Source organism: Schistocerca piceifrons, chromosome 2 (genome assembly GCF_021461385.2).
Source record: "Schistocerca piceifrons isolate TAMUIC-IGC-003096 chromosome 2, iqSchPice1.1, whole genome shotgun sequence".
NCBI classification, from domain to species: Eukaryota; Metazoa; Arthropoda; class Insecta; order Orthoptera; family Acrididae; genus Schistocerca; species Schistocerca piceifrons.
In genome coordinates this window covers 795,580,986-795,593,232 of record NC_060139.1, presented here as the reverse complement: position 1 = coordinate 795,593,232, position 12,247 = coordinate 795,580,986, and the positions used below count along the sequence as shown (strand labels likewise).

The following is a 12,247-nucleotide window of genomic DNA, read 5'->3' as shown; positions in this document are numbered from 1 at the left end:
CTACTTTAAGTGTCTCATTTCCTAATCTAATTCCCTCAGCACCACCCGACTTAATTCGATGGTATTCCATTATCCTCGTTTTGCTTTTGTTGATGTTCATCTTATACCCTCCTTTCAAGACATTGTCCATTCCGTTCACTTGCTCTTCCAAGTCCTTTGCTGTCTCTGACAGAATTACAATGTCATCGGCGAACCTCAAAGTTTTCATTTCTTCTCCATGGATTTTGATACCTACTCTGAACTTTTCTTTTGTTTCCCTCACTGCTTGCTCAATATACAGATAGAATAGCATCGGGGAGAGGCTACAACCCTGTCTCACTCCCTTCCCAACCACTGCTTCCCTTTCGTGCCCTTCGCCTCTTATAACTGCCATCTTATTCCTGTACAAATTGTAAATAGCCTTTCGCTCCCTGTATTTTACCCCTGCCACCTTCAGAATTTGAAAGAGAGTATTCCAGTCAACATTGTCAAAAGCTTTCTCTAAGTCTACAAATGCTAGAAAAGTAGGTTTGCCTTTCCTCAATCTTTCTTCTAAGATAAGTCGTAGGGTCAGTATTGCCTCACGTGTTCCAACATTTCTACGGCATCCAAACTGATCTTCCCTGAGGTCGGCTTCTATCAGTTTTTCCATTCATCTGTAAAGAATTCGCATTAGTATTTTGCAGCTGTGACTTATTAGTATCATAGTTCGGTAATTTTCACATGTCAACATCTGCTTTCTTTGGGATTGGAATTATTATATTCTTCTTTAAGTCTGAGGGTATTTCGCCTGTCTCATACATCTTGCTCACCAGATGGTAGAGTTTCGCCAGGACTGGCTCTCTCAAAGCTGTCAGTAGTCCTAATGGAATGTTGTCTACTCCCGGGGCCTTGTTTCGACTCAGGTCTTTCAGTGTTCTGTTCAGACTCTTCACGCAGTATCATATCTCCCATTTCATCTTCATCTACATCCTCTTCCATTTCCATAATATTGTCCTCAAGAACATCGCCCCCGTATAGACCCTCTATATACTGCTTCCACCTTTCTGCTTTCCCTTCTTTGCTTAGAACTGGGTTTCCACCTGAGCTCTTGATATTCATGCAATTGGTTCTCTTTTCTCCAAAGGTCTCTTTAATTTTCCTGTAGGCAGTATCTATCTTACCCCTAGTGAGATAAGCCTCTACATCCTTACATTTGTCCTCTAGCCATCCCTGCTTAACCATTTTGCACTTCCTGTTGATCTCGTTTTTGAGACGTTTGTATTCCTTTTTGCCTGCTTCATTTACTGCATTTTTGTATTTTCTCCTTTCATCAATTAAATTCAGTATCTCTTCTGTTGCCAAAGGATTTCTACTAGCCCTCGTCTTTTTACCTACTTGATCCTCTGCTGCCTTCACTATTTCATTCCTCAAAGCTACCCATTCTTCTTCTTCTGTATTTCTTTCCCCCATTCCTGTCAACTGTTCCCTTTGCTCTCCCTGAACTCTGTACAACCTCTGGTTCTTTCAGTTTATCCAGGTCCCATCTCCTTAAATTCCCACCTTTTTGCAGTTTCTTCAGCTTTAATCCACAGTTCATAACCAATAGATTGTGGTCAATTGTGGTCAGAGTCCACATCTGCCCCTGGAAATGTCTTACAATTTAAAATCTGGTTCCTAAATCTTTGTCTTACCATTATATACTCTATCTGAAACCTTCTAGTATCTCCAGGGTTCTTCCATGTATACAACCTTCTTTCATGATTCTTGAACCAAGTGTTAGCTATGATTAAGTTATGCTCTGGGCAAAATTCTACCAGCGACTAAGATAGTTATATTTTACACACAAAACTAAAAAGGGCTCACCAAAAGTGCATTATTTCTATCAAAAATTGTGAAATTAAGGTAAGGATGATGTAACGCAGTTCAAGTGCAAGTAGTTGAAGAAAATGGCATTTGAGGCATTTATTAATTATGAATGACCATGAAGCATTATGTTGTAAGAAACTTGCAGTCCATGGTTGCAGTCTTGGACTGCAAGTTTTTTACAACATATCAAATAAGTTACTGTGATGGCCACTCCAAACTTTACCACGGATAGTGTTACATTTATACAAACAGTTACATTCATTATGAAATAAACTAATCACTCTCACCACTGCATATTGATTGTAGCAATGTGACAATTATCTGACCATTCTGTTTCTCCAGCATTCTGTCATCAGAATAATTATTTTTCTCGCCCCACAGCAAATTACACTTTCCATAGAATTCCTCACACTTCTCAGTGGTGTAAGGGATGATCACAATGGGCCAGCTTTATCATCACTCATTTTGAAACACATTTCTTCAGTTCCCAAATAGTCACTACTGTCAGACATCTAAGATTAGCAGCAATGGAAGAGAGAAGACAGTCGGCTAGAAACGTTTCACATACTGTCAACACTACAGGAAGAATAAGCCACCTTATTTTCTTAACCATACTGAACTATTCGACAAAACTTAAGGACTCATTCCGTATTATATCTGTCATGAAGTGGATAAAATTGAGTAGTTATGTGTTCTTTTATATTTGGCCACATATTTTCCTAAAATTTTACAGGGCACACGCGTAAATGTTCTAGGGTGCACCAGTGCACCCTGGCGCACACTTTAAGGACCACTGCTCTAGAGCCTTAAAAATGGTGTTACACAGAGCAGAGCATAGTGGTTATGACACGTTTCTGATGTGCTTGAAGGTTGTGGATTGAATCCTGTCAGCTTCTTTGAAATTTTTAATTTAAATTGTCATTGAAATGACTTTGATCATTGCTTTTATTTAATTAATTGGTTTAAATGTATTTTTTTTTATTTCTAATTCACTGTCGCATCATTTTAGTCACCGTATTAACTTTTTCACTTGCTCTCACTTTTCTTTCTAATTTTTTTTTTTTATCAGCAATTTTTATCCATGTGATTTTAATTATTTTTATATATTAACTATGACTTTATTAATTACATTTTATAATTTTATATTTTCGACCATGTTACGGCATTCTTTATTTCTTTTCCTCATCCTGCTAGATTTTTTATTTATTTATAATGCCTCCTTTCATTTAAATCTTCAACTTCATTCTTTTGTCCATACTACAAAAAGAATTTATGTTTTAAATGTTTATATGATGATTACCATTCAAAAAATGTACACCTTGTAACAAAAAAATAAATTTTTGACACCTTTGCAAAGCCAATACAAGTAAATATTTCAAATCTTGTCTTTTAACTCATAGATCAGCATTTTCAAATGTTTAAATATCATCATAGATAAATAAAAATAGTTAAAATCACACACACAAGGTTTCCAAATGAAAAAAAAGTGACAGAGAGAAAAAACGAGAGCAAAAGAAAGAAAAAAAAAAAAATTAAATGAATAAAAATTATGAACAAAGCCACTTCAATAAAGATTTTATAACAGTAATTTTTAAGGACTGACAGGATTCAAACCCACAACCTTCAGCACATCAGGAATGTACCTTAACTATTACACGCTGTCTCCTCTCTGCACTAGACTATTATTTTTAAGGCTCTAGAGTATCAGGCAAAATTCTTTTTCATCAATTACTCGGGAATGAGGGCCCATTGTGATGAAAGGCTGCTGGGTGTGATACCAGGGACCCTAACCTACACCACAGTAGGTACATATGGTTTCAAAAGTCAATCCTACCCCTGGGGATCTCTCCTTGTTAGCTCAAATGTGATTCACAGCAAAGGCATCGAGAAGGAGCATCATTAAAAACCATATAAAGAGCAACATGTAAGAAACAGTCACATTTTCTTCCAACCAACACTCCTGCCTTCCCTTCCCCAACAAAGTCTGTTCATATGGCATGTCACACACTTTTTCTGTGGATGAAATTTTCAGACCTATAATCTAGTTGTGTAACAATAATCCTGTGAATGAAAACCCATTTTAGGTAAGCTGGATATTTATATAACATCCCAACAATGTGACGCAACCTACGTGGTGGAATTACATGCAGCAGGAATGGACTGAGAACCTGTAGGGCACTGGCCTTTTAATGTATAGAACTTTAGTCATAATTAAACAATGTACCTCTTCTAGCCATTCTAAGGATGATGACTACCTTCATCTCAATATCACCTCTCCAGGACTTAGTAAGCAAGGGACAGTTGTAAATTAATGTGGTGCATTTAAATTATGATACTGATCCTGCCTCGTGGCACCATGCCCTCGTGTTTATTCTTTCTCAATGAAGACTGTGCAATGTAAATACACTGATGAGTCAAAACTTTAGACCAATGGCCACTGTGAGACTGAATGCCACCTGTGGGCATTGCGAGCACATGACTAGGTAAGAAAAGCATATATGTTATGTTATGTTATGTTAAACGGGGACCTAGAAACGACAGAGAGGCTCCATCCCCGCCGCAGCCACAGTGGTCCTCAACCCCACGAGGACTACTGCAGTCCACTTCACCCCTCCGCCGTCCAACACCGAACCCAGGGTTATTGTGCGGTTCAGCCTCCCCCAGGGAACATCTCACACCAGACGAGTATAACCCCTATTTTTGCGTGGTAGGGTAATGGTGGTGTACGCCTACATGGAGAACTTTTTTGCGCAACAATCGGCGACATAGTGTAACTGAGGCGGAATAAGGGGAACCAGCCCGCTTTTGCCGAGGCAGATGGAAAACTGTCTAAAAACCATCCACAGACTGGCCGGCTCACCGTACCTCGACACAAATCCGCCGGGCAGATTCGTGCCAGGGACCGGCACTCCTTCCCGCCCTGAAAGCCGTGCGTTAGACCAAACGGCCAACCAGGCGGGCAGAAAAGCATATAAGTAGAGTAGAAATTAATGAAGAATCATTTTAGTGACAATATGGGCTGCAAATGGGAAAATCCACTAACATAGGTGACTTCAACAAAGGTCTGATTTTTATGGCCCAATGCTTAGGTAAGAACATCTTTGAAATGGCAAAGTTGTTCAGCTATTTGCATGCCACTGCCATGAGCATCTATGGACAATGGTTGAAGAACAGTGAAACCACAAATAGGCAAGAAGGTGTTGGACAACTGCGTCTCATCACAGAATGTGGAGTTTGGACGTTTGTCTGCTATGTAAAACAGGATAGGTGGTGATCTGTGGCAGATCTGATGACAGAGTACAATGCTGATGCATGCATAAGTGTTTCAGAGCAATGGCTCATTGCACATTACTGGACATGAAGCTCAACAGGAGATAACCCCTACAGGTTTGATTGAACCACACTGTCAATTACAATTGCAGTGGGCAGAAAAGCATATAAGTAGAGTAGAAATTAATGAGGAATCATTTTAGTGACAATATGGGCTGCAAATGGGAAAATCCACTAACATAGATGAGACTGGACCATGGATTAATTGCAACATGTTGCTTTGTCAAATAAATCAAATTTCTTGTTACACCAGATCAATGGCTGTGTCCAGATATGCCATCATCCAAGTGAACAGCTGCTCGAAACATTCACCATGCCACAGATGCGGGCAGGTGAGTGCAGTACTATGCTATAGGGAACACACCTATATTTTCATGGGACCTGTGGTAGTAACTGATGACACTATGACAGCTGTGGACTACTTACACATTATTGCAGATCACTTGCATACCTTCTTACTTGATGTCTTCGCTGACAGTGATGCGATCTACATCTTCATCTACACAGATACTCCACAAGCCACTATACGGTTCATGGCATACGGTACCCTGTACCACTACAAGTCATTTCATCTCCCAGCAGGATAATTATCCTTGTCACAAGGCCAAAGTTATGTTACAGTGGCTTGAGAAGCATGCTAGTGAACTCATGTTGACTACCAAATTTACCTCATCTGAACCTAATGGAATGCATCTGGGACACTACAGGGTTCGAGCTCCACACCCACAAACCACTAACCTGTATTTTACGGGAATTGTTTGAGCTGTACATCTCCAGGAACTTAACATGGACTCATCCCATCCATGTCACACCATATCACTGCTGTATTGTGTTCTAAAGCAGGGCAACATGTCATTAAGCATGTGGTCATAATGTTTTTGCTCATTAGTACATCTCCCTGAACAACATAGCATCTCAAGGGTAAGTAATGATGTAAAGTTGACAAAAAAAATGTTAGGGCTTCTGTATTTCTCCCCCATGTGAGCAAAAATCTGAAGTATTAACATCAACATCATTTGTAATAAACTGTTTTTATAAGGAGAAAGCAAACCAGATGGTATATGTGTTTTATTAAGACCACTGTTATTATTTTATTTCAATAAAACGAAATACATCTGGTGACAAAAATATGCATTTCCTTGGAGTCGCAAGACAGGTTTAAAATACCTTTGCACTGATTTCAGAAATAACCTCAGGAAAAAGTAGGCCTCTTGACAGAAGTGTATAAGGCAGGGAAGAGTTGTGTATACCAACACTACAGGTGACTGCCAACAAAATGTTGGTTCTACTACGACTGTTATTATCTACTGTTTTACAGTTATTGTGCAATTTTTCTTTCGAGAAATGTATATGTATTAAGCATACAAACCAACAGAGACTTTCGAAGTGCCAAAATGTACTAAAATAAATGAAATGTCTATAAAACACCACACTGTACTTGCAGTGAGACAGTCACAATTCCTGAAAACTTTCACCTGTGGCCTCGGATCTGCCGAGTAGCACCTCGGTCCTGGGTCCATGGATAAACCACAAAAATCCGCCGCATTATGCCACACATAAACAGACCCGGTCTGCGGGCAGATCGGTAAGACTAGATTCAACGGGCACCCACTGCACATTAGTGGGAAATGATGGGCTTCAGATCAGCACCTTAAGAGATACCTACAGGGATGGCCTGAGGATTTGGTCTATTGCACGAATCCACTCGTGGCCAGCTATTCATGTGTCACAGAGTTATTCACGTGTCACAGAGAGCATGTTAATGAAATGAGGCCACGGTGACCATACCAGGCATACTCTGAGAATCAGTACTAATGAGGATAGGTAACAACTCACCATAAAGTTGATCGCTGAGCCACAGAAAAGCATGTAGAAAAGACAATCATACCCTCACAACTAAATTTTCGGTCATAGCCTTTGTCAAAAAAAGAGAGCACATACACATTCACACAATCACTCAGATACAACTCATGCATACATGACCACCTTCTCCAGTTCTCCAGCTGCTGCATCAATAATCTCTGAGAATCAGATCCAAACAAACCACTCCTCACACCTCCCTGCCTCTCATCAGCAGCTGCTAGGCTAGTGGCATGAAGTGGTGGTAGCTCTGACTGCAAGCTGAGTGTAGTAGTAGGAAGGGGAGAAGCAGTAGTAATGAGGGAGTAGAGAAGCAGCACACGTTCTCAGCTGCACCCAGACAGTGATGATACATGACATCTCAGTTAATAAACCATTTACTCTCATGGGACAAAAACGAGATTTTTCCAGTGTTTTTCAAATTTTCCTGATACTTCCCTGATTTCCCTGGCACGTTTGAAATTCCCTGATATTTCCCTAATTTCCAGAACTTGTGGCAACCCTGTTGTAGAACTGATTATGGAGCAAATGGATGTTACCATCCACAAATGTGACATTGGCTTTGAAGGAAAACTGTGTGAATTTGAGGATAATAAAAAGGAAAGTGATTATTCTAGAAAAATAACAAGATCAGGTTTATCATGGATCCAAACAACAAAGGTACTGTTTACGAGTCTGAATCGGATGAGAAGCAACAAAGCGATGTTGGTTGATTGGGTGCAAAGGTATCAAACTTAAAGTGCTCTTCATGTTCTGGATAAAGGATAGTTGTTTGCAGTTAAGGGTTGTACTTGTTGATCGACCATCACATCGGTACTATCTCATCTTGTTCATGAAAATGTGTCAAGAATTATACAAGAAGTCTTTCCTAAATAGTGAGCAGAAACTGCAGAAAGCCATTTCTTAGAAAATCTCCCACAAGTTTTCAAACAAGGTGATCATAAATCATAATGAAACCAAGTTATCTGTACAATCGAAGAGCTTCATTGTAATTCACAATTTGAGTAATTTGCTCCTGCAAATAATTTCTACTTTCATACTCCAAAACTGAGTCAGTTCATCAATTAATGGCAGTAGCACTAAGGTCACCAAAAAGTAATTATATGTTTGTGCATTAAATTTCAATGTTAGTTGAAAGGCAACACTTACAATGAATAAAAATAGCCTTGCAATATAAATTGATGAAAGCAATGTGCACACTTACACATGTAACATCGACTTTGATTACAGGAATAAGATCTCTCCAACTGTTTGACAAACCAGCAGTTTGATGTGGCAGTCTGCTATTATTATCCCCTGGAGCAACGGTCTCATCTGCAGATCCCCCAACTGCAATGTCCACTGTATCTGTAACACAGGTTAGTCATATAAACGACACAATGACAACCTTCACAAGCAAACAGAAATGTTAAACTGATCCTACTCACAACATATGTCAAATTTGTAATTACTGTCAATAAATAGTTCATACACTAAAAAATGATCAGATCCTTGCCTTCTTGAATTTGTAACTGCATTAAAATTCAAATTGAAAAAAAAAAAAAAAATAATTCATCAATTCAGTGTTACATGGTTTAGCTATATTACATTTAATTTCCAAATAAAACATTTAAAGTACCTGAACCATTGGTTTCATTTCGCTGAAATATCTGTGACTCCAAACCAAAAATTTTTTCAAGATTGGCATACAATGAGGTACGGTTGTAAACATGGAGTTCAAAGCCGTTCAGCATTACTGACAAACGAGTGTCCGAGTGAGACAAATCTGTAACACAAGTTTGGAAACTACCATCAATATAGATGAGAGCAGATACATTAGTTAAAAATTGATCTATATAAGGTGTCTGAAAGTATGTTTCAGGTCAGGTGTTAATTTAAAATACTGCAGAAACTCAACAATGGAAGAACATAAATATGTCAATGAATCCTGTCATGTGCTGTCCTCATTAAATACATACGTCTGATTTCAATGGCAGTTTCACAACCTGGGCCATCTGGATCCCCCCCTCTCCACCACCAGCTTTTCTGAAGTACACAGATGGGATTTATCCTTAAACACATTCTCCATTCCTGAAATTATTCTGGTTTCCACCTATAGTAACCTACTGTCCCCATATACCCCCCCCCCCCCCCCAACAGTTTCCACCACTCTGTCCTGTGACCTCCTTCCTATTCAAGTCCCCTCACCCTCATTGTGTGCTGCCCTCTGCTAACACACCCACCATCTCTCCTCTTCCCCCCCTCCTCCTCTACTTTTCTGCTCCTCGTTTCATCCTCCCTCCACATCACCCAGTCTGACAGCCTCCCAACACTGTGCCTGGTGGCAGTCTTCTCATGTCTCCATGTAGTCCCTGTACACACTGCCAGACAGTGCTCATCTCTTCCCCCTACCTCCCTCATACCCTGCTATCTGTTCCCCTTCCACACACCCTCCAGATTGCTCTTTCATTCAATGTGACAGCTGCATTTAGATTCAAGCTGCCAGAAGTGCTGGTCATATGTATGTGAGGTGTGCTCAGCTGGCTGAATGAGTATGTGTGGATTTCTTTCTCTGAAGAAAGCTTTGTCCAAAACCTATGTGTAACAGTCTTTTAGTTGTGCCTGTCTGTAACTCAAAGTATAATCTTTATGGCAAGTAGCAATCTATCCTTTTCCTTGTTGTTGAGTTTCCATTGTTTGCATGAATGATGAGATGTTTTCCTTGTATTAACCTGACAGATCCTATTTGATTGTAAAATGATAATTGGACAAATACGTTAGTGATACTGAATCCGCATTTTCAAAAGCAAAAACAAGAGAGTGATGAGATCTTCTGCTGTTTAAATGAAAAGACTGAAACTTTTTTGTTCAAACATTGGGTGGGGGGAGGGGGGGGGTGGGAGGGGAAAAATCAGCTCTGAAATAAATCAGGCAGGAAAAAATTTGCTATGGTGATAACCTGCTACATAGCTGTCCACTTCAGCTTCAATGTCTTTCGATATTATAATAGAACAATTACCCAACATTGGTGGTAGCAGATGCCAAGGTACCAATGTCAGACAATACTTTGCAACTGCAGTGGCCTGAGATATTAAGTTACCAAATACACTGAAATTTGGCTGCCCACATTCATTAAATCATCTTCATCCCTCAGTCCCAAACACAAAAAATCCTGCATTTACACTCTTCCTGTCTGAAACAAACCTTTTGATGAAATCATTTACACTGGGGAAAAAGATACAATCATTTACACATCACAGTTTTTGTGAGGATGGGTTTCTTTTTCCATATTTAGTGATGTCCACGCCATGAAACAATGGAACTTTCTGTTTGAATTCCCCTTCTTGGGATCTGAGAATAAATCTGAGCCTTGCGAATCAGTAACTAACACAGAAACAATGAACATCATTTATGACTCTGGTTCTGCTGGCTACTTGAATTTGCATGTCCAGTTACAATTTGGTTGGTATAGGATTTATCATTTCATTTATTGTGTGAAATGCTGTGCAGCCAAAGACAAAACATGAGTGCACTGTTGAGACATTTATTCCGGACATGTGCAATGAAAGAACTGATGTCTTCATCATATCATAATCATGATAATGATAATGAGACTTACTTTTATTTTATGTTATTGTGAATACGTAAAGCCCACTGAGGTTTACAAGAAAGATTTAAGCAGGTTTTGTTCTGATACATCATGTCTACGGTCTACAGTGCTACCAGTGTTCAGCTGCATCATCTTTTGTAACCTGACACACAGAAACAGCTGCTGTGCATTCCATGTTTGTATGATTTTTGGTTTGAACAAATCTAGTATGATTTTTTTTTTTTTTTTTTTTTTTTAGTAAAATCTGATTTCAGTCAATACACTGTCTTCTCTCCAATATTCAAATAATAAAGAATGTGCAATGAATCAGATGCTGATCTGTCAGTACTTATCATTTTATTACAAAAACTTTGTTCAATGAACTGTTTTAAACCAATAACACACACATGTGCAAATGGAAAAAATTGTATAACATGTCTGGATATTCACTGAAGGTGCTTTGTCACTTAATTTGCAGCATACTAAAGGAGTTTTTCTTTTAAATGACAACAAATAATTATTTGGAAAGGATACAATAACTCTCTCAGAAAACAATAGTGGTTTCTTTGTTCTGAAAGTCAGAGGACAAACCTTCCAAGCAGCAAGCATCACGTTCTTTTTTACAAATGAACAGTAAATAAAGCACCAACGAAAAGTTGATTTGATTTCTTATTGTTGGATTTGTGACTGGACTTGGCACTGAATCAATTATGAATGTTGCTTGTGTCTGTGACATTAACATAAATATAGCAGAGAAAATTCTGGTAGAATAGAAATACTTTAGGAGTAAAGGAGACAACTATGGTGTCAGCTTGTGCATCCAGTTGGCACCCTGTAGGCCTCAAGTGTGTGTGTATATCTGTACTCTAGCTCAAGAATGGTCTCATTCCAAAAGCTATCAAGTATTATTTCTTTTTTGTGTGTGCTCGTCAGCAACTCAATACTTCCACTTTTCAGTAAGTGCTTTCCTTTACTCTTAAAGTATTAATATAGGTCAGTTTCATAAACTGTTATTAGATTCTCCTGTAATATTGAGTAAATGCCACCTCTAGGAGAAAGGACAGTGAAGGAAATAGCTCTGCCACTGGCTAAGCATATATTCTGAAGCAATTATTTTTGGTATCACACTACATTATTCCAGTTAGTTTGTGCTGTGCGTTCATTTAACATAGAACTCCTTGCAAAGGTCACAGGACTAGCAGAGAATACAAATCAGGCAAGCAGTTTTACCGGCTGATACCAAGTTCCATCGTAACAAAGGAGCATTTTCCTCTTTTTAGTGATAACTTCCCTGAATCAGCAGATCACAAAGTACATTCTTTGCCACAGAAGAGTTTCATGGAACTGATGATGAAATAAAATACAGTTTATAAACTTACTTGCTCAATGAAATATGCTACAGTCATGTCAAGAGTGTCACCCAGTACTGGGAAAACAGTCACATTATTGCAATATTATTAGCGTAAAAAGCAGTACAAGAAATAAGGAATTTCTTTCAAGCAGATTCAGTACCTGAGCACAGGTTTATATTTGTAGGTATATGAAAAAAAGGAGTAGCTGAAAAGATTACTTTTCTTTTTATTAAAAGTTGTGAAGGTGTGTGTGATAAAGACAACCATGAATGTGTACAAAAGATTCAGTAAGATAGGATGAAGTTGGAAC

At 38.8% G+C, this 12,247-nt stretch overlaps 1 protein-coding gene across 1 annotated transcript in view; it reads right to left on the bottom strand.

The window, feature by feature from the left end:
- LOC124777437 (transmembrane protein KIAA1109 homolog) overlaps positions 1–12,247 on the bottom strand; it is a 527,366-nt gene that overhangs the window by 471,359 nt on the left and 43,760 nt on the right. Inside the window, exons 5-6 of the mRNA XM_047252842.1 lie at positions 8,636–8,782; positions 8,222–8,364 (exon numbers count right to left, since the gene is read on the bottom strand). Coding sequence (XP_047108798.1) covers positions 8,222–8,364; positions 8,636–8,782 — 290 coding nt within the window. The remainder of the gene's footprint in view (positions 1–8,221; positions 8,365–8,635; positions 8,783–12,247) is intronic.